At 39.1% G+C, this 23,904-nt stretch overlaps 1 protein-coding gene across 1 annotated transcript; it reads right to left on the reverse strand.

Annotated features, from left to right (window-relative positions):
- Positions 1-23,904, reverse strand: LOC102542585 (placenta-specific gene 8 protein-like). Its single transcript, XM_006198196.4, has 5 exons — positions 23,774-23,904; positions 10,735-10,876; positions 8,808-8,932; positions 3,659-3,775; positions 1-318 (listed from the first exon to the last, which is right to left on the reverse strand). The coding sequence occupies exons 2-4, from the start codon at positions 10,844-10,846 to the stop codon at positions 3,671-3,673; spliced, it is 342 nt and encodes a 113-aa protein (XP_006198258.1). The 5' UTR covers positions 10,847-10,876; positions 23,774-23,904; the 3' UTR covers positions 1-318; positions 3,659-3,670.

Here is a 23,904-nt window from a genome sequence, read left to right on the forward strand (position 1 = left end):
TTGAGTTAGTAAAATATTTTATTTGACTGATACTTTAAATGTAATACAAAATTTATAAGCCAGAAAATTTAATAGCAAGGAGAAACCAAGCTGGATCATTTAGCATCACTAAAGGACAGTATTCCTGTAAAAGAAACCAAAGTTCTATATTTTTAACCCCACTGATTGTGATTAAACATATCAATTATACTTCAGTTGCAAGAGTGGAGAAACATGCAAGCTGAAGAGGTGTGGAGCTGATTTTAGCTGCTTCAGTAAGTGCTCTTCAACAGGTCAAGAGAGACCACAGGAAAAAGGATTTTAAAAAAAGCTCTTCACCTATAAGGGACACACAAAAAATAGGGTTAAATTTCCTCAGGTGACTTTTTTATTTTTAATAAAGTTTTAATTTTAGAATCACTTTAGATTTATAGAAAAGTTGCAAAGATTGTACAGAGAGTTCCCATATACCCTGCACCAGTTTCTATACTAGTTAACATCTTACTTTAGTAGGTTTATCACAACTAATGAACCAGTGTCGATAGATTGTTTTTAATCTAAGCCGATCCTTTATTTACATTCCTCAGTTTTTACCTAATTTCCTTTTGCTGTTCCGGGATCACATCCAGATAGCATGTTACCTTTAGTCACCATGTTTCCTTAGGCTCCTCCAAACTGTGATAGTTTCTCAGACCTTACTTATTTTCAACGACCTTGACAGTTTTGAGGAGTATGGGTTACATATTTTATAGAATGGACCTCAATTTTTGTTTGTGTAATGTTTTGCCCCTGGTGAGACTAGAGTTGTGGGGTTTTGCGAGGACGATCACAGAGGTGATGCGTCAATTCATCACATCATTTCAGGGGTACTTGCTCTCAAGGACACCACCGATGATGTTGACTTTGATGTTAGTTGCCTGAGGTAGTTTTGTGGGGTTTCTCCACCATGAGGTTACTCTTTCCCTCGCCCTTTGCATACTACACTCTTTGAAAGGCAGTTGCTCTGCAAACCCACACTTAAGGGGTGGGGAATTACACTCCATCTCCTTGAGGGAGGAGTACCTACATAAATTATTTGGAATCCTGTACTCCTGGGAGATTTGTCTATTCTCCTCTATTTATGTATTTAATCAGGTATTTATATCAGTATGGATTTACAGATATTTATTTTATAATCTGAGTTGATTTTAACCCAATACTACCTTATTTTGTTGCTCAGATTGTTCCAGTTTTGGCTATTGGGAACTTTTTCAGTTGGTACCTGTATCTCTTTGTCTCAATCTTTTTTTTTAAATTTTAACATAAACCACGTTTTGGTTTGATCTTGGTCTCTTGATTCTCCCGTTTCAGATATTTGAGGATTTATTTGAGGATCTAAAGCTCTGTTGTCAGTGAATAATGTAGGGTCTGAGTTGATGAGCAGGCCTTAGGGTCACCAAGGTATTTTACTTCAAACCAGTTCAGAAATCAGTAAGGTAATTTTCTCAAGTTTAAAAAAAAAGCTCCAATGCCAGGATTTGTTATTATGTATGTGTGAGTAGATCTTTTATCCAAATTGTCTCTGTGATTATTTAAATAAACAAATATTGAAATGGTGTACGGCCACATCTTTACTTCTGACCTCATCCTGTCCAGTCCGTTTGAATATTCACTATCAGATTAATTTTCTACAGTATAGCTGCGCACATGTCACTCCCTTACTTAAAGCCTCCCCAATGCTCACCAAATAAAAGGCCAAGTCATCAGCCTAGTATCCACTACATGATACACCAAGGCCCCAGCTCACTTTTAGAAAGCTTTCACTTCTCATTCTTTTCCTACCTAGATCATCTGTTCCTACCAGATTTGAACTAAGCTCACACAGATGTTTTCCCCTTTTTTGGCTTCTGTAGTTCACTAATGTTGCTGATAAGAAGTAAAACCCACTTCTATTTATTAAAATCACACCTTGCATCAGAAATCTCCTGTTTGCCCCATCCAATCCATTTCTACCCTTGTCCGCACTGCCTGGTGCCCTGGGAGGCTGACCTGTGGAGGCCAGCAATGCTGTCCTGCCTTCTGCCTTCTTGATAGTTTTAACTGGTGGGAAGCCCAGAAGAACATTAGAAAGAAAGGTTCTTTTTTGGGGGGGTGGGGAGAGGTAATTAAGTTTGTTTGTTTGTTTGTTTGTTTTATTTCTTTAATTGAAATATAGTCAGTTTACAATGTTGTGTCAATTTCTGGTGCACAGCATAATGCTTCAGTCATAGATATACATACATATATTCCTTTTCATATTCTAATTGATTGTAGGTTACTACAAGATACTGAATATAGTTCCCTGTGCTAGACAGTATAAACTTGTTGTGTACCTAGTTTATACATAGTAGTTAGTATCTGCAAATCTTGAACTCCCAGTTTATCCCTTCCTACCCTCTTACCCCTCTGGTAACCATAAGTTTGTTCTCTATGTTTGAATCTGTTTCTGTTTTGTAAATAAGTTCATTTGTGCCTTTTTTTTTTTAAGATTCCACATATAAAAGATATCCTATGGTATTTTTCTTTCTCTTTCTGGCTTACTTCACTTAGAATGACAACCTCCAGTTCTATCCATGTTGTTGCAAGTGCATTATTTTATTATTTTTATAGCTGAGTAATATTCCATTGTGTGTGTGTGTGTGTGTGTGTGTCTCACATCTTCTTTATCCAGTCATCTGTCAGTGGACATTTAGGTTGTTTCCATGTCTTGGCTGTTGTAAATAGTGCTGCTGTGAACACTAGGATGCATGTGTTTTTCCAATTATAGTTTTCTCCAGATATATGCCCAGAAATGGGATTGCTGGATCATAGGGTAAGTCTATTTTTGGTTTTTTAAGGAAATTCTATACGTCCTCCATAGTGGCTGCACCAATTTATATTCCGAACTCCATAGTGTAGGAGGATCCTTTTTCTCCACACCTTCCCCAGCATTTATTATTTGTAGACTTTTTTGTGTTAAAATTTTGTTTTTGTTTTTGTTTTTTTTTTTGAGGGGGGAGGTAATTAGGTTTATTTGTTTTTTAATGGAGGTACTGGGGATTGAACTCAGGCCCTCATGCCTGCTAGGCATGTGCTCTATCACTATACCCTCCCCACTATGGACTTTTTAATGATGGCCATTCTGACTGGTGTGAGGTGATACTTCATTGTAGCTTTGATTTGCACTTCTCTGATAATTAGCAATGTCGAGCATCCTTTCATGTGCCTGTTGACCATCTGGATGTCTTCTTTGGAGAGATTTATTTAGGTCTTCTGTCCTAAAATTTTTATTGGGTTTCTTGTTTTTTAAATTAGGCTGTAAGAGTTGTTTGTATATTTTGGAAATTAGTCCCTTGTCAGTCACATCATTTGCATATATTTTCTCCCATTCTGTAGGTTGTCTTTTCATTTTGCTGCTGGTATCCCTAGCTATGCAAAAGCTTTTAAGTTTAATTATGTCCCATTTGCTTATTTTTGCTTTTATTCCTATTACTCTAGGACCTGGTTTGGGAGAAATATTGCTGTGATTTATGTCAAAGCAAGCTAGTCCAGCTATCTTATTCATAAAAAGAAATCAAAATCAATTTTTATATTAAGATAACATATAAGAGACTTAAAGAATTGTTGTAATATAAAAAGCTCGTAATTATATTTCTAAGCATTCACAGATTTGGGGACCTACCATTAATTTTTTTCAGAAAGTACGCATGGCTCTCCTTCTGTTGATATCTCTCTTGATTTGGCAAAGAGAACATTGAGGACAGAAAAGGGTCACCATGAAGTCATCACAAATGGATCCCTGTTTGAAAATATAAAAGAAATAGAAATATAAAATCCACCTATTTGGAAATGAAAACTTGTGGATTTTCAAGACATTTTGAAGAGAAGCAAAAGGCATTGACCCCTTGAATTCAGAGCTTGAATGGGTACATTTAGGGAAATGTTTGTTGATTTCTCCATGTAACTCTTGTCTCTTTTTATGACATCAAATGTTTTCCTATACTTTGTGATATTGACAACAAAAGATAGTATCATCAAAGTATCAATATGAAGGTAAAATAAAGAGTTTTAGGAAGTAAAATCTCAAAATTCTTTTCTCCCACATGCTTCCTCTAGGAAGATACCACGCCCAAAATGAAGGAGCAGACCAAGAAAGAAGAAGATACGAGATATAAGAAACGGAGCCTAACCTGGGAGAGAGGTTAATGGCATCTCCAGGCCGTGATGAAGGAGATCCCAGGGTGCAAGCAAAGCACCGGGAGGGAAGAGCAACTAGTTCAAGGGTAGCAGGTCAGGGAGTGATGTCATCATGAAGACGAAATTGATAGACTGTCTGATGTGTTGAATGTTCTGGGAAGAGATTTAGAAAACTGGGAAAGGTTTTGGGGTTGACTTACTGCTAAGTAAATGGAAAACTAATGAAAAAGCTGAGAGTTATTAACACTACGAAAAACAAAATTTGGTAGAAAAAGCAGTCATAGTTCATTACATGACTCAACTCTGAAGAGCAAACATAAGTGCCCTAATATAAATACTGAATATGGATTTAACCACAATTATATGTAACTATATTGGAAGAAGTGAGGCAGGGGTCAGGTGCATGTCTGTAGTGAGGAAAGGGGAGAAGACAACTAAAATCTCATCTTCCACAGTGGGAGGTACATAGACAAAGCCCCAGAATGAAAAGTCAGAAAGTAGCAATAGCAATACAAGACTATGATTTTGGGGAAACACCCAAAGACCAGCTCTAGGGAAGAGGAAGTAGTGGAGAGAAATGTGGGCACTATAATTTTTCTTAACAAACTTTGTGAAGTAGATAATTTGAAAAACTATGTGCTTGAAGAACTTTGTTAAATAAAATTAAAGCCGTACTAGAAAGCAGGGACGGGGCAATTCAGTGAGCCAGAAATCTTGAGCAATTTTTGAAAAATGTGAAGCAGAGGGGTTACACTGAGGGAGAAAGTAAAACAGAGCTAAGGAACATGAAACCTAACAGAGTCAGGGGCAGGGCATTAGATAAACCGCAAACCAAACACCTAGAGCTCAGAAAAGAGGAAGAAGAGGCTGGGAAACGAGAGACCAGAGGTTAATTGAAGCCAGCTTGAGCAGCTGGGCCAGCCCAGAGCTGTCAGCTGAGGCTTTCCCTCGGGGCACCGCCTGAAGATCAGTTTAACAGAGGACCCTAGTGCGGGCTTAGGGGCCGCGGAGAGAAGAGGGGCGAGATAAGTGGGCAATTATTCACCTATCTCATAAGAGGTCAGACTCCCTAAGATGCACCACAAACACACTAAAAGAATTAATAAAAGGTAAAGACATTTTAGTACAGCTGAGAAATCTAAATCACTCCCACCATGAGACAGCCGAACTGTTTCATGTTTGGTATTCACTAGATGCTGTTTTTCCTTCTTCTTCTTTTTTGCTGAGTAGATCTTTCCTGGTTCCTTTTGTTCCCTTTAGTAGTTTTCGATGTTCCATAACTAATTTTTATCCAGTTAGTAATGACCTCCCCTTAAATTTTTACCCACAACTTGACATTATATTTATCTTGAGTTTCATCCAAGTTGTTGTGTATATCAGTGGTTTATTCCTTGTTATTTTTATATATATATATATATATATTTTTTTTTTTAATCGAAGCATAGTCAGAGAACAATGTGTCAATTTCTGGTGTACAGCACAATGCTTCAGTCATATAGGAACATACATGTATTCATTTTCATATTCTTTTTCACCATAAGCTACTACAAGATATCGAAAATAGTTCCCTGTGCTATACAGTATAAACTTGTTTATCTATTTTATGTGTATTAGTTTGTATCTGCAAATCTAGAACTTCTAATTTCATTCCTTGTTATTGCTGACTAGTATTCCATTATATGAATATATCACAATTTGTTTATCCAGTCGCCCACTAGGGGACGTTTGGGTTGTTTTTAGTTCTGGCTATTACAAGCAAAACTGCTCTGAACATTTGCAAGTCTTGATATGGATATGTATTTTCTTGGGTAAGTATCTAGGAGCAGAATGACTGGGCCAAATGGTAGGTATATGTTTCACTTTTTAAGAAACTGATTTTACATTCCCACCAGCAGTACATGAGATTTTCAGTTCCTCCATATCTGCTAACACCTGGTGTGGTTTAGTCTGATTAATTTTAGCATCCCAATAGGCATGTAGTGGTATCTCATTGTGGCTTTAATTTGCATTTCTCTAATGACTAATGATGCTGAACATCTTTTTATGTGCTTAATAACCATTCAAATATTTTATTTTTTTCTAATTTTTTTTTTGTGTTAAAAATACTTAACATCAGATCAACCCTCTTAACACATGTTAACTTGTACACAACACAACAACTTGGATGAATCTCAAAATATGCATACTGGGTGAAAGAAGCTACACAAAATAGTATGCACTGTACAGTTCTATTACATAAAATGGTAGCCAATGAAAACTGATCTATACTGACAGAAAGCACATTGAGTTACTTAGGGAAGAGAGAAGAGGAAGAGGGAAGGATTACAAAGGGGTGTGACTGAAATTTTGGGGGTGATGAATATGTGCATCATTTTGACTGTGAGGTTGGTTTCACAGGTACATTCATAATCTAAACTTATCAAATTGTACACTTTAAATATATGCAGTTTATTGTAGTCTATTATACTTCAATAAGATTCTTTTTTAAAAAATTATATTTACCGATCAATGCCAGACCAACAAAGTCTTTAGGATATCTTTGCTTCTTCCTCTTTCTTCTAATCTTCCAAATTTTGTTAAAATCAACTAGAGTTCTAGTTTCAGACTGTTACTGATTTTTCAAACTCCCAGGGAGCATTTTAAAAAGTTGGTCATGTACTAAGCCTTTAAAAAATTTGCTAACGTTCATGTTAAATAGTCATAACATAATAAATAAAGCATTCCTACAAACCGATAAGAAAAGGCAAACAACCCAATAAAACAATGAACGAAGTGTATGTACAGATAATTTACAGAAGTGAAAAAGGACAGTAAATTTTCAAAAAGTTGCTTGATCTATCTAATAAAAATTTAGTTAAAGCAAGAAAGAAATATCATTTTTGCCTCTCTGATGGACAAAATGGAAAAAAAACATTGGCACACATATAATGTTAATGAATTATAAATTGGTATAATCTTTTTGGAGGAGTATTTGACAGTATCTTTCAAATTTTGAATGTGCATACCCTGTGATCTATCAATCTAATGTAGTACACTAGCCTACAAAAATACCAGTGCTTGTACAAATCATATATGGACAACTATTTAAAATGCAATATTATTTAACTTTCCACCAATAAGGAAGTGATTAAATAAATTATCTATATGATGGAATACTATGTAGACATTAAAAAAATCTGTATTACAGACATAAAAGGGGTCTACCATATATTATGTAGAAAAAAGAAAACAGATTATAGTATAATATCAACCTATTTAAAAAAATTTATTCAATTACTGTCAGTTACAAGGTATCAATTTCTGGTGTGCAGCACAATGTCTCAGTCATGCATATACATACATATATTCATCTTCATATTCTTTTGTATGAACCCATTTTAAAAAGTAAAAACAAAACAAATAAAAGAGGCTTGCAGACCCCAAACCCCAAACCCCATGTGTCTAGATCTGTAGGTATAGCCACATCTAATTTATATTCAGATGCCTTATAGGCATAGGAGAAAAACCCTGAAGGATAGCAATGCACACTGATGATTAATAGGGCTTAATCACTGAGTAGTGGCATTGTGTGTAAAGGAGTCATATTTTCACTTTTTGTTTTATATATTTCTGTGTTTGAATTTGTCATAAAATTACCTATATGTTTATTATTTTTTACAGTTAAGAAATACTTTTTTTAACTGAAAAAGTAAAATAATTTCAATGGAATAAAATAAGTTCCTATAATATTCTATTTCATTTGTTCCTTGTGGTGGTTAGTTTTATGTGTCAACTTAGCTAGGCCATGGTGCCCAGATATTCAAGCAAACACTATTCTAGATGTTTCTGTGAAGGTAATATTTTAGATGAGATTAACATTTACATTGGCAGACTTACAGTAACCATCTGTAATGTGGGTGGGCCTCGTCTAATTCGTTGAAGGCCTTAATAGAAAAATATTGACCTCCCCTGAGCACGAAGGAATTCTGCCAGCAGGCTGCCTTTGGACTCTGCAACTCTTCCCAGCCTGTCAGCCTGTCCTGCTTTTTGGACTTGCTAGCCCCCACAATAATATGAGTAAATTCCTTGACATCTCTTTCTCTCTATATTTATCTATATCCATGTCATCTATATCTCCTTTTGGTTCTGTTTCTGGAGAGCACTAATATCTTCTATACATAAAGTGAAGCTTATGGTGTAATGGAATATGCAGGCGTGGAAAGTTGGAGTTGAATACTGACTCCCTTTACTCTAGTGCGTATCTTTGCCTGAGTTACTTGACCTTCTCAAACTTTAAAGTCCTCATCTGGCAAATGTGGGGACCTACTTACTTTATAGGAATGATGTAAAGATTAAGTGATGTAATATAGGTAACGTACCTGAGCCATAGTAGGCTCTGAATAATCCTCTCCCATTGTATAATATACATGGCAAATATGAGACGTTTATTCTCTAGGGTTTTCACAGATACATGGAAAGCAGTCACATAATCAGAGGATCTATTGCTACAATAATGGAATACAAGGTTGCACAAGCTAGGAAGCGCCTACAGATCCAATCCAGATGGTGGATACCATCAAAGGGCCTCCATGTTTATAGCAATTATTTTGATTGTGGGTGCGGATTTGAATGACACAGTATTGTAAGAGACTCACCGGGATACCGTATCGAGTCCGATAGAGGGTCCTCATGGCGACACTTGTTCCACACAGACAGCATTCGTTCATGTCAGATGCAACTTGAATCGCAAGGCACGTGAAGCAAAACGTGCCACAGAGACCTGAACACATGAAGGCAGAGGCGCAAATGACTCCACTCTGCCCCTGCTTCCCCCGCCCCCCACGCAGTCGAAAGTTAGTTTGCCTTCATGAATGGCAGCCCACATCCTGGGCATTTGCACATACCTTGCTGCCAAGTTAATCAGCACTACTTTGTTCAACATTGCATTAGCTTCTCCCTTCTCCCCATCTAATCATTTTAGGAGTGACAGCACCTTGGAAAGTCTGTATTCTTTTTGTAGGAACGCCTTCAAATACATATTGAATGATTCACTGAATCCTAGCCATGTTCCAAAGATTGTCCTCAGTGCTGACAATGCCTCTGTCTGAAGTCTAGTAGGGAAGTCACATAATATGAAAAGTTCTCCAGCAGAACTACTCAAGACACCTAGGTGTCACCCACAGAAATGGGGTCTCCTAGGCTGTGGGAAGAAAAGATTGCTTGATCTGAATATTGAAGGAAGATTAGGGATTATACAGGTAGAGAAAAGGGAAAAAAGCCTCTTTGAGATAACCTGCATGTCTTGGCAATGACTGGTCTTCATTCAACATGGCTGGAGCCCAGGGATGGGATGGGGATGAGGCTAGAAGACAAGGCAGGTTGGGACAGGACAGTGAAGAAGTATGAGACCTCAGAGTGGGTCATGAAAGTCATAAGGAACCTCTGAAATATCTTAAAAAGAAAGAATGATGTGGTCAGATCTATAATTAAGGAATCCTGCCATGAAACTATTAAGTTCATATTAGAACATGTAATTCACTTACTTGAGGAACAATACTAGGGTTTGGAGGATTAAAATGTTCCTCTTTAGAAGGTTTCAGTTTTGTAGTCTCATTATCACTATGATTTGCAGATGTTGAACTAATGTCCTGAGAAGTGTAACTCATGACTCCAGGTCTCCAGTAAGACAATGAGAGCAAATCAACAAACCCAGTTGTTCCATTTCCCGGGTAACCCTTTCCTTCTATGCTTTGCAATGTAATTATTAACTTGATTCCGAATTTCAACTTCACTGCTAAGTTAAAGGTTAACAAGATTTTCTTCCCTGTCTCAGAACATGGTGTAGATTTGAAACAGGCAAAAAAAATCTCAGAGCAAACTTTTTTTTGGTCGGTAGGTTTGTTTGTTTCTTGCTTGGTGTTGAGAACCACGCATTTGACCTCTGACACTTTCATCTCACCCTCAAACTTCCTTTTCTCAGAAAGTCACTTAGACATCAGAAAATGAAATGAAGCAAAACAAAAAACAGAGTCAGAGATATTTTACCCAATGAGAAGTTAATTGCCTTTAAAATTCTTTGTTCTTATGTGTATAAAAAGCCTAAAAGCCCTAAATTAAAATAGTTCTTCTCTGAGCTCATGCTGAAACCATGGATGAAAATTATCCCTTGTGTACTGGACACAATGGAACTATAATATAAGGAGTTGAATTTAAATGTAACAAGAGTAGCCTTTTTTAAAAAAAAAATCAAGTTAAGCTTGAAACATCTCTTCTATATAATGCACAGTCAACTTAAAATCATTAGGCCAAGCTTGTGCATGGTTAGAGTCATTTGCTTTTACACTGTTATTTTAACCCAGCACTTATTTTTAAGGATAAAAGTATTCTTTGAAGGAAGGAGAAGAATTACCTTATACTCAGTACAGGCATTTTCTGTTAATAAAGCGTTGCCTGACATGCAGGGTGCCCTGGAGGAGTAGGTCAGGAACTTTTATTACATGATAAGGGAGGAATGAGGGGAGGATTTGGTTTCTGTTAATTTGCCTCCATGTCAGTTACCGGGGCCCTTTTCCCAGCACTTACAGACCCCGCAGTCGCTGAAGCAGTCACACATGCCCGTCTGCCAGTTGGAGGTTGGAAGTACTGGACCACTTGTAGGCTGAGTCACAATGACCACTGGGGATGCAGCTTGCATTTTGGATACCGAATCTTCAGTAGCTGTGATCTGAAAGGAAAAAAAATTAGTGTCAGTAGCCTGGAGGTTGCTCTTGGAAGCCTGTTTTGAGGCACTCTGCTTTGTAGGCAAGTAAGGAGATTTAGATCAAGTGGCTTGTTAGTCCCTGAAGAACATAATTTCTGCAGCGTTCCCTGGGGGAAGAGATTCACTGAAGTGGTAAAAGGTAAAAATGCTCCCCTAGAAGTACAGGGAATGTAACACGGTTGCAAGTACTGTTTTTAAGCAGGTGCCTAGTCTGCACACAAGACAGGGAAACAAATGAGGACACCTATGGCCATGCCAACTACAACCTGTCACTCGCCATTTGGCTCTACAAGAATGAAGTCTCTAGCTACTGCAGTGGCTGACCTTCAACACACCTTGAAGGGAGCTCAGGGTGGAGATCAGGAATGAGACACTCTGTGCTCTGGGGGAAACTGGCAGAACAGGGCTTCAGATAGTTCGATATTTGCAGAAGATTTTATGAGCCCAATTTCTTGCATCTTCTCATTTCTAGAAAAGAACTAAAATCATTAACAAAGACATCTGATCCTTACGACTAGCAGAAACTTTCTGCCAAAATGTGTGCTTGACTGCACATATCCCTCTTCACTAAAATCACACATATACTGACCTCCCCACCTGCTTCTTCCGAGCACTTCCTCAGAGCTATCTGAGAGGCTGTCTCCCTGGCGATAGCCCTCATTTGGCCCCAAGTAAAACTTAACTCTCAACTCCCACATTGTGTATTTTTTTTAACCAACAGCCAGAAGTAGCAAATAAGGGAAACAGACTCTCTAAAACTGCACCATCCTAAGTTTCTGTGCACACACACCTTTCTCCCTCTTTCTCCTTTTTTTAATGTTTCCTTTTTTATGGACTTGTTTCTGATTGTAAAGAAAAAAACTCTCCTGTTTTCTGTCTACTCTCAGAACACTCTACTTCACTTGTGATCACTGAACGTGTGGCAGCTTTTTGCACACTAAGCAATTCTGCAACACCTGCTGGGGGTCCATTGGGCTGCACCCCATAGGCTTGCAAGCCCTGTGCTTGCCTAGCCTCTAGATCAAAAAGAAGATCCCGGAGCTAGTGACAGAGAACTCAATAGTTTAGTGGATGGGGGAGCTTACATGTCTGAAAAAAGGTCTTGGAGTGATGCCCCACCATGTGCAGTGGGTGGTGGGCAGGACATAGCAATAGTCTTAGCCCCCAGGTTGGCTCATTGGTTACCAAGGAAACCAGCAGAGGAGCATACCCCTCACCACCTCTTTGAAAAGCTATCATGGTGGTGGAGGTGTTCTGATCCAAATCTTAGAACACTTTCTAGCTGGGGCCAGGGGCAATTACATAGGAATTTAGGAATTTGATTAGGCATGTGATTAAGAGGAAAGATCAGTCATGTGAGTTGGGTGTAGGTGAAGCAGAGGCTGGTTGAGCAAGAGATGTTCAGAGAGAAGAGAACTGCCATGTTGGGGGGGGGGGTCCAACCATACGTGGTTCTACAGTTTAGCTCAATTCCGACAACTGTGTATAGGAGATAGTGTCAGATTCCACAAGCGAAGTGCTCAGTGCCACAAAACTGCTCTCCCTCCCCTACTTCAGATGCCAATTGTAAGTCCAGGTTATCACCTGTGCTTCTGACCAACTAGATCAGAGGTTCCCATGACCCCTTCCTCTGGTTTGATTAATTTGTTGAAGTGGCTGACAGAGCTCAGGAAAAGTTTACTTACTGGATGATTGATATATTATAAAGGATATTGAAGGATACAAATGAACAGCCAGATGACAGATACTGAAGGTGAGGTTCAGAGCCTGTGGAGTTTGGGGTATGCCACCCTCCCAGCACACCAACACAAAAGCTCTCTGAACCCTGTCCTTTAGGGTTTTCATGGAGGCTTCATTACATAGACATGATTGATTGACTCCTTGGCCATTGGTGACTGAACTCAATCTCTGACTCCTTTCCCTTTCCTGGAAGACTAGGAGGTAGGGCTAAAAGCTCTAAACCTCTAATCACAGGTTGGTTCCCTGGCAACCAGCCCCAGTCCTCAAGGCTTTCCAAAAGTCACTTCATTAGCATAAACTCCTCTGTAGTTGAGAGGGGCTTGCTATGAATAATAAGACATCTTTATGAGTCTTACCTCTTAAGAATTTCCAAAGATTTTAGAAGCTCTGTGCTATGAACAGGAATGAAGACCAAATATGTATTTCCTATTATAAACCACAATATCACAGAAGTCCTCTCCAATCTTTCTGCATCCAAGTTGGTTTTTCTCTTCAAATTTACCTGGAGCCTGTATCCCTCTGTGAGTGCTGACTTGCCAGACCCTTGACACGTGTTAGGGGCAAGCCCTTATAGTGTACCCCAGTAAAGATTATTATGAAGTACATTTTGTTAGGTTAGTCCTAATTTCTCTTCATCATGAGAGGCACTGCAGAGTCACGGAACATTGATCTGATCTGGAATGAGAATATCTTTGCTCAAATTCTAGTTTCCTAAACTGTGTGATCTTGAACTAGTCATTGAACAGCCTAGTCATTTAACTAGTCATTTAACTATTCATTTAAATTTCCATTTACTAATCTGTAAAATGGAAATAGTTTCTGACCTATCCACCTCTCATGCTTATTGAGAGCATTAAATGAGATAAAGCTTGGGGATGAGTTTAATGAACATTAAAAAAAATCAGATAAATATAAGGGAGAGTGGCTAATTATGTACAAAAATGTAGCAAGGAACTGTGTGTGTGTGTGTGTGTTGGGGGTAATTAGGTATTTATTTATTTATTTTAACAGAGGATTGAATCCAGGACCTCGTGCCTGCTAAGCATGCACTCTAACACTAAGCTGTACCCTGCGCACCCAGTAAGGAGCTGCTTTTGATGATTTCCACAAACGTTTATTGGCAATTGTATGAGCTTGTAGTCACAGAGATTCTACTCTATGTCAGGCACTGCACTAGTAGACTCACATTGTCCACTTAATCCTACAACAGCCCTATTAGGTAGGAATTATTATCTTGAGTTGATGAGGAAATGGATGCTCAGAGACTTTGAGTGAATTGTGAAATTCAAATCCTTCTCGGGCTCATTCCACAGTCCCTGCTCCTGCCTTTGCCCCTCAGCTTTAGAGTCCCCACTCCATCAGAACACTTAGTACATACAGATGGCATTGCCATTGGTGTGTTGTGATCTCCTTGAGAACTGGAACCCTCTCTTTATATTTATTTCTTTAGCACCAAGCTCAATGCTAGGCTCACAGAAGCTACTTTTTATTGCCTTGTTAAATTAAATACTTATTTTATGCTTGATTCACTTACAGTGTGCTAGACACTGAGGTGTAATACATTTCCACTTCAGATTTCTTTTTTCTGTAGGTGTTTTTTGCTTGTTTGTTTTGCTTTTGTTTTTTTTTTTTTTCATTTTTTGGTTTTTTCTTTTTAGTTCTTATTTTTTTAATGAAGTAAGTTGATTTCAGGACATGTTTTAAAAAGCACAAAAGAAAAATACTAAAATCGAAAACACAATGCCTCCAGATACTCAGGCAATGTGATTGTACTATTTGCTTTCTTACATTATTCCCCTCATAGAACAGTTTCAAAAGCAAGCAGATAACTTCCACTGTCCCCTATTACTTTGTAATTTTTCTATTTCTTGAGTTAGCTGGTTTCTTTCTTGATTGCATTGCTTAGTGACACCTGGCTAGTTTGGTAGTTCCTGAGGACAAAAAGAGAGCAGCATATGAAACAGAACAACATCTTGAGTGTTTCTCCACACAACTGAAAATGCATCAGCGTTGGTTCAAACATGTCTAAATCTCCGCAGGCTTCATCACAGCTAATTGTAAATTAACCAGGTCTACTTTTATAGATGGTCCTCTGAGTCCTAGCAAACAGCCTCATGGGAAGAACATTCAGTGTTTTTGGATGAGGATAAAACAAATTTATTTTTATTATTTTTTTAGAAAGAAGGAAGAAACTTTAAAATGTTCTTTTAAATGTTTGTATCAAACATTATCACCTTTAGAAGATAGCTCTAGGTATTTCCCTTCCCAGTAGTGAGTGTGGTATGCAAATGCCACATATTTTTCTAAGTTTTAATAAAATGATTATAAAAGAACAAAATGAAAACAAGGACTAAATTTGAATTAAGTATTTTAAGAAAACTTTAAAATGAGAGAAATTTAAAAGCCCCAAGGTTGAGAAAAATGACAAAAAGGCAGGAACAGATAATTCACAAAAAATGTGACATGAAAATGACCCTTAAATAGATCTGTAAAAAAGATGTTCAAATTCATTCAATATTAAATACATATAAATTAAACACTTAGATTGGCAAAAATTAGAAAGAAGGCAACACAGTCTTTTGGCAAGGCTGTGTAGAAACAGGCACTCTAAAATATTGCTGGTGTGAATGCAAACTGGTACGACCATTCTGGGAGGACCTTTGGCAATATCTAACAAAACTATGTAAACACTTTCCATTTGACCAAGTAATCCCTCCCCTAGAAATTCATCCTGAAGATACACCTCCAACAATGCAAAAATACACATGCATGAGGTTATTCATAGCAGCATTGCTTGTTTTTACGAAATAATTGTAAACAATACATGGGAGAGAGGTTGAATAAACTATGGTACACTCGCACAATGCAGTGTTATGAAAAGAATGAGCTGCCAAGAAAAGAATGAGGATAAGCTCTATAAACTAACATGAAGTGACATCCAGGATATATATAAGTGGTAAAAAATGTACAAAAGAATGCCCATGGTATGAAATCCTTTATACAAGAAATAAAGGGATATAAGAAAACATACTATATCTGTTCAGCTGTGAAATAAGAAGTACAGGAAGAGTGAACCAGGAACAAATGAAATTTCTTATGTTCAAAGTAAAGGAGACGGAAAGAATGAGAGAATGGAAATGGAGTAGCAGGGGTGGGGGCAACACTACTCTCAGTGTGCCGTTTCGTTTGACTCTGACTCGTCCGGCCATGCTAATATTTCACGTATCAAGTCAACACACAATGGATCACTAAAATCAATCAGAACGTGGGAGGAGTCCAAAGTGCAATATAAACAGTAACAGAGCTGAGTGTATTACAATTAATATTACAACCACACGGAAGGGACTGGGGAAGAAAAGGGTAAACTAAATAACTTTGCAAAGTATTTTGAATATATAATGTAAAGCTGAAGACAAAAATAACTGACGTAAGTATTGTACTTCAGTTAGTAAACTTGTTTCTCACAGGGGTAGAAACTAGCAATTCTGAAACATGTATATGTACCATATATATATTTATATATATATTATATATATACTTATATATATTATATGTATATATATTTAGCTTGAACAAGTAAATACATTGTGGATAATGAGACTGCACTGTCAGAGAAAGAAATTACAAATAAGAAAAGGAGGACAGCTAGTATGAATCCTGTTGCATTAGAATCAGAGGTATGAACTCATGGTTATTTACACACAAACACACACACACACACACACACACACACACAGAGTTATAAATAGGGGAGTAAATCCCCTTTGTGGGGTCTTTAAGGACCACTCCAACACAGCTGTGGAAATTCTACTCAGAGAGGCATACAAAATTAAAGAATTTATTCTACTAAGGAGGGAGGCACAGCATGCCCAGAGGGTCTATAACAATGATTACTGTGGGTTTGTCAAATGGTGATCTTGTATTTCCCGCTCTCACATTCATTAATGGGAATTCTACTGTAGGAAAGCACTATCCCCTTCTCCCTCATTTAAAAATTCTTTTATTTATATCAGCATAGAATTATGGATAGTTTCTCTAGACAATATTAAAATTGCATCATTGCTCAAATTGTTCCAGATGTAGCATTGGAAGAGCCATCCAGTTGGTTCTGAGGTCCCGCTTCTAATCCACCCTGTTTTATTTTTTGGTCCCACAAGATGTTTCAGGTTTATCTTGTACTTTCCCTGCCCCAGCCTTTTAATCAACCATTTCTCCAATGAACTTGGGCTTTTAAAATTTGAAAAACAGTATTTAGAAACCAAGATTTGGATGGATGGATGCAAAAATTAGACTTTGAAAGTATGATGAGAAACAAGATGTTTACATGGTCTCAAAGTATCTCCCCACAGACTACTTCCTAATTACAAAGGGAAAAACAGCAACTTTCTACTGAATAAACCTGGCAGACACTATCTTAGTCAAATGATCAAAGTTAATATTATCAATAATGGGACATCTTGACATGCTCTAGAAAGTGGACACAATACTATGACTGGGTATATTAATGAATCTTATCTATAGGAGGTGCTGACTAGAGCAAGGCTAACTCTGCAATAGGTTATATTAGCAATCACTCATGTGAGTCAGGAAAGGGAAATGTTTGGTATTTTGTGGCTTGGATGATGATTAAAGTTCATCTGTGTTCAAATACGATTATGGAGTGCTAGCGTTGTTACTCTGATCCATCATGGTCACGGTGTAGCCTTATCTCATGTTAACACTCTGTGAGGTTGTTTCATGTGCCAGAGAACACCAAGACCAGGTGAGAGGGACGACACAGATGGACGTGGAGGGCATGATGCTAAGCTAAATAAGTCAGAAGAGAAAGACAAATACAGAATGATCTCACCTATTTGTGGAATCTAAAACAAACAAGCAAGCCAAACTCATGGTTACAGATAACAGATTGGTGGTTGCCAGAGGTGAGAGGTGGAAAGTGGGCGAAATGGGGGAAGACGGTCAAAAGGCCCACACTTCCTGTTGTGAAATAAGTAAGTCCTGGGGATGTGATGTACCGCATGGTGACTATAGTTAATAATGCTAAATTGTCTATTTGAAAGTTGCTAAGAGAATAAATGTTAAAAGTTCTCATCACAAGAAAACATAATTTGTAACTGTGTGGTGATGGATGTTAACTAGTTTTACTGTGGTGATCATTTCACAATATACCAAATCATTATATTGTACATCTGAAACTAATATAGTGTTATATGTCAATTATAGCTCAGAAAAAAAAAAAAAAGAAAAAGAAAAAGGCTTAGCGTGGGTGCCCGGCCAACTTGCAGCAACACCAAAGCCTAGCTCACAGCACTGGGCCAGCTCTGGGATGGCAAGGGCTGCTTTTCTCTTCCTTGGGACATTAGTGGGGCAACTGGTAAAATCTGAACAAGACCTATAGATTAGTTTTTAGTAGTTTATCAACATTGATTTCCTGGTTTCAATATTTGTACTATGGTTATGTAAAACATTAAGAATCAGGAAACCTAGGTGAGGCGTGTGTGTGCTGTGTGCTAGTTTAAAAATAGCTTTATTGAGATATATTTTACATACCATAAAATTCACTCATTTAAAATGGATACAGTTCAGTGACTAGAGTGTATAACTGTATAACCATCCCCATAATCTAATTGTGTCACATATTCTCCAGAGAAAAGCCATATCCATTGGCAGTCACTCCCATTTCCTCTCACCTCCACCTCCAAACCACATTTAATCTGTTTTCTGTCTCTACTATTTTGCTTTATCCTAGACATTTCATACAAATGGAATCACAGAATATAGTCTTTTGTGACTGACTTCCTTCAGTTAGCATGTTTTTAAGATTTTCAACAATCCATGCTGTAGTGTTTATCAGTACTTTTCTGCTGAATCATACTGCATTCTGTGGATACACCATTTCATGTTTATCCTTTCATCAGTTGATGGATATTCAGGTTGTTTCTACTTTGTGGTTATTATGAATAATGCTCCTATTAGTATCTGCGTACAAGTTTTTGTGCGAACATTTATTTTCATTTCTCTTCGGTGTACACCTAGAAGTGGCATTGCTGGGTCAAAATGGTAACTTTATGCTTAGTATTTTGGAAGGCAGCTATGCTAAGCACTATACCACCAAGGTCACGTATAGTGTTTGGAAGAACTGCTTCAAACTGTTTTCCAAAACGGCTGCATTTTGTATAGGGCTCCATCATCCTGGCCAGCATTTGTTATTGTTTGTCTTTTTTTGTGTACTATTTTTGCAACATTTTTCATAAATCTAAAATTATTTCTAAAAAAATAACAAAACAAAACATAAAAGAGAATTCGGGGAGAGAAGAGCCCCATAGGATTTAGAATGAAAAATACAAAAGCAATCTGCTACAAACACTAGAAAAATATATCCCTAAACCCAAGTAGTATATAATGCAAATATAGCCATAATAAGATTTTTGAACTGTGGTTTCATTTCCCCCTTATAATTATTAGGAACCATTCTAAAGAATTTCTTTTTTGTGTAAAACACCATAAAATGCATTCGGAATAGTTGAAGCTGATTAAAAATGTATTGTTTGTTCTTTTATATGCATTAAAGTGGCGCTTGATTTTGATTTCTGATTGATTGATTGGTGCCATAATGGCCTTTTACTGCTCTATTACAATAAAAGTTTAAACACTGTTAATCTCACAGAAAACAATGCGGAAGGAAGTTCTAGTAGGTGAACAAACAGCCGGAGGGTCGGGGTGGGGGCGATCGTTTCGGGGGTGCGTCATTTATGGGTGTCTATGTAGCGGGGAGGAGTCTATCTTGAAGGGTAAGGGTAGGCTCCTCAGGTGTTGGAGCGAATGACCTTGCGTCTGGCTGTGCTCTGACTCCCTCGCAGGGAGGAGGGTCAAGGAGGCCGCGACAAGAGCAGGGCAGGGTGAGTGCGGAAGGGTATGCGGGCGTCACGCTGGGTCGAGCCATCACACCCTTCCTCCCTCCCTCCCTGCCCTTCCGCAGCCTGTGGTTCTCTTCAGGGCGGAGAGCCCGCCGCCCCCGCTTCCGGCGCACGCGGGAGTTGTGGCCTCCGCAGGTGCGGGGCGGGCCGGGGTGTGGCTTCTCAGCCGCGCTGACCTCTCGACCTCTCGACCGCTCGGGAAGGTGACTGCGAGCGGCCTGCGGGCGCGGAAGGTGTTCTCCAGTTGGTCCCCACATTCGGCCTCCCAGGACCCGGCTGTCTCCTCTGCTGGAACAGGGTCCCATTTGCCCCCGAATTCTCCAGGGCAGCCAGCACGGAGCCCGCGGGCAGGGTCGGCCGTAAGCGGGGGACAGCCAGCTGAAGGTGGCTGCACCTCGCGGACGCACCGGACCTGCTGGGAACCGGCAGCGGCCGGGCAGTCGTGTCGTGGCGCTCGAGCACCGGGGACAGGGTCGGGCGCCTCTCCCTCCCGGCACCCGTCGCCCAGTCTCACCAGGCATATATAATACATTTTTTAAAGTTATCATCAGATAGGTGGGCTGATCAGCTCACTGATCGGGAGGTAAGACAGAAACGACCACCCCAGCCCCCCACCCACCTCGCCCCGCTGAGGTGGGCTCCAGATTCTACGTGTGGTGCGCAGGCTTATTTTTCATCGTAACGGGAAGCAACCACAACTCTCTAAACAAACTCGTTCTTTCACAAAGAAGCAAGTAAAGAAATTGCAATGCCATTTCTGTTGCTCACCGTTTTTTACAATAGTTAGCTTTTTTGGGGGAACAGGAAGCTCCCAATCGGGAATGTAAGCTCCACAAGGGCACAGTTTTGTGGGCTGTGTTCGCTGACGTATCTTACAAGCCTAGCGCAAGGCCTCGCACGCAGTAGATGCCCACTAACACGCCCGCTACCGCGGTGTCAATGCGTGATGCCAGCTGGAGCTGGTGCACATCAGACACTGGCTAGTGCCCAGCCCTGGAAACCACTTAAGCAATGGCTTTCCTTCCCAGAGCTGCTTTAGACCGCCAGACATCCTAGGATCTAGGTCTTTTCTATATCGCAAACCTCAGTACACAGATGATAGAAACCATAGTTTTGGGTGATGGCTTCCCATATTTGAGGCCTGGGAAGAAGAGGCATTGCAGGAAATGCTTTAAAAAAATGTTCAGTCAGATTTTCTTTTGCGTTTCCTTTTAATAATCAAACATTAGAAAAAGACAGGAAAGGCTATATAGAATGTTGGGTGGTTATCACTAGGGAATTGGCTGATGGGTATTTTTTATTTTTATCTTTGTAATTTTGTGCATTATCTGGTTTTCTGTTTTTATGGTTAGCATTTATTCCTTTTATAATCAACACAAGAAATACCCATTTGGAAACAAAAGCAAACCTAGTGACTTAAAAAAAAAAGAGAGAGAAGGAATGTAAAGGGTCATGCTGATTATTCGTATAGCTTAGAGCTGTCTGTATTTTCTTCTCCATAGCCCCTAGCCAATGCCTGGCACCACAACTGGCATGCAATAAATACCAGTTGCATGAATGAATGATGAATATCCTTTCCATGATCTCTCTCAGGAAAAACATGTTCATTTAAGTTGTTTTTTTTTCAAGAAGTCTATGCTGTGATTTTTAATACAATGACAGCAATCTGAAGATTTCAGTATAGAAACTTGCCTCAGTTATAGAATCATCCTTTCCTTCAACTGAGTGTCCTCGCTCAGTGTGTACTTTAAGTACGTGTGTATTTAGATAGGCTGGAGTTAGCCCTTATAGCAGCCTGAGACCAGAGCATCTGAAGTTCAGTCAGCGATCATCTGCACATTTTGTAGTGAGCAGCTTCATGGAAAATCCGTCCACGTGCTGACTGCCAGTTAGTTTGTAGGAAAGTCTACAGCTGAAACCTGTGTGGGGTCCGAAACAGTCTTCAGCCCTAAAGTCAAAGCTCTCGGTTTCTGTTTCTTTCACAGTTTTTGACTTCCTGTTTTGAATATGGAAAATTGTGGAGACCCAGGTGCTTCTGTGGACTTCAGTACAGAGAACCGAGCAGGGAGTGGGGGCCTCAGTAGGTTTCAGAGTGTATCTCTAGTGAAGGTTACCTACAGCAGGAAGAAGGCTGCTCCATCCAGCTCCCCTGGAAGAGTAGCCCTAGGAATCAGCATCCCACACTTCCATTTGACCAATTTAGCTTTTTCTGAAAGAGGTCTTGTGACTTCTCATGTGAGATTGTTTTATTCAAGAGGTACCTCCCTGACGGTTATAAAACAGAGGAGAAAACAAACACACTTACTCCTCTGTAGCTCTGTGGTTTAAATATCATTTCACAATTCGAGGGATCCTTTAGGTTGTAGCAAAATGTGAAATAGAAACAAAATATGCCAAACAACTGCAAATCTCTGCTTTAGCCATTAAGTATCCAGTAATTTTTTAACCTTAACCATTCAAAGTAAAAGCAACAGCAGGAACTGGGGAGGTGGGGGTGGTGGTGGAAGAGAACAAAAGACAACTCCCCTGGAATCTCTTCAGTGCCCAGTGATATTTCTAAGAATTTCTGGGACCTAGTCTACAAGCCTGTCTCCTCTGTTCAGTGGCCTTCAGTGCTTCCTGTGCGTAAAAGCTACTTGGAGACTTAGTTTATGATGTAGATTCCTGGGGACTATACTCCGAGGCTGTGACTTAGGCGAGGTGGACTGGGATCCAGGAATCTGTACCGCACACCCTCAAGGCTGCTGCCACTATGCCATGAGATGCTGTCGTGTAAAGTAGAGAAAAGTGGCCCTTCTGCGGAGCTACAACTTGATGAGAATTAGAAAAATGCCAGGCAGATGCAGCCCATGCTGAGGCCTCCAGCTCACCTAGGAGCACAGACTAAGCCAGCCCTGTTCACCTCAGCACCACCTGCCCGTGCAGAGCCTTGGCTTCTCAGTAGATTCCAGCGCCAGTGACCTTACAGAGCACACTTTGTAACTCACAGCCCTGGGTATTTTCATTTCTCTTCTGTGAAGAATAACTACAGATCCAATCCCCTTTAGCAAACATTTACTGGGCAGGCGTCCAGTGTTTGTGAAAGCCTTGTGTTGGGTTTGGTAGGGTTTAAGGAGCGTCAGTAGTTCCCGCTCCACGGCCAGCAGCTCTGCCCATCACTAAATGACCATAGAGGTGTTTTGTTTCATACATCTTTGATACCATGGGAGCAGAGAGAGTGATGAAAAATGTTGGCTGGTGCCACTCAGGAAAAAGGAAAAATGGAGGCAAGGGGAATTTAAATGGGAAACTCGGTGGACAAGCTTTGAAGAGGGACTGTAGCTCCTCTCTTTAGAAAGCTCCTTTTGTGAAATGACCTCAATGCCCAGAAACCTTGCAGGATTTGGCTTACATTTTAAACATCTTAAACATCTTAATTTCACCCATTAGTCTTAGTTATGACCAACCTTGTACCTGACTCCCCTGCCTTGGAACACCTTACTCTTGAGAAGGACAGACCATTATCTTATTAATGTATTAATTGGATTGACATCAATATTATTAATTTAATCAATCTGGGTACTAAATATATCACTTAGATTAACTTTTCATTTTTTTACTTTGATTAAAACATTTGCATTTCATAATTTCTCATCTCAAAAGCTGATAAATGTGAGGTGAGGAGGTTATCTTTCTTTACACATTTACATAAAGCACCAGAATTTAATTTTAAAGCATTCTAGTCTGTTTTTCTTACTTTCATACTGAAAATTCAAGGATTCTCATGTTTAGTAGCAAAATCCTGTCTTCTATTTCCAATGGCAAGAAAACCAACAACAAGCAAAATAGTTTCAAAACGCAAAGAAATTCGACTGGCACAAGCAAGCATGCCTGTGAATGAAATAGAGTGAAATTAATGATCAAGTTAGTAAACATAAGGCCTAGTATGTGTTCCTGCTGAAAGCCAGAGTTGATGAAGGATTCAAAACATCTTATACTACTTTAAAAAGCATGGCATCTCCCATATGCCTGGCACATGTTGAATTTGACTAAATTGACTAAATTTAAGCAGTTAGATAAGAAAACATTGGTCTTTCAGCTGAACCTTAAAATACAGCATGTTAGAAATTAAAAAAAAAAGGAAATCAAATACTGGTAAAGAAGACTTTTTTTTTTCAGTGCTAAGATAAGCTTTTAAAGAAGTGCTTCATTTCAAAGTACTTACAGTTAAGAAGTAGGTTCTTGGCAGGCTGTGTCTTGGGCTTGAGCGAGAACCTCACTGGAAGTGAATGACACAGGCAAGAGAGAAGTAAGTGTGCTCACATTCCACTATATGCTACAAAGTACAGATTTGAG

The sequence above is a fragment of the Vicugna pacos genome, chromosome 2 (genome assembly GCF_048564905.1).
Source record: "Vicugna pacos chromosome 2, VicPac4, whole genome shotgun sequence".
In the NCBI taxonomy this organism is placed as follows: domain Eukaryota; kingdom Metazoa; phylum Chordata; class Mammalia; order Artiodactyla; family Camelidae; genus Vicugna; species Vicugna pacos.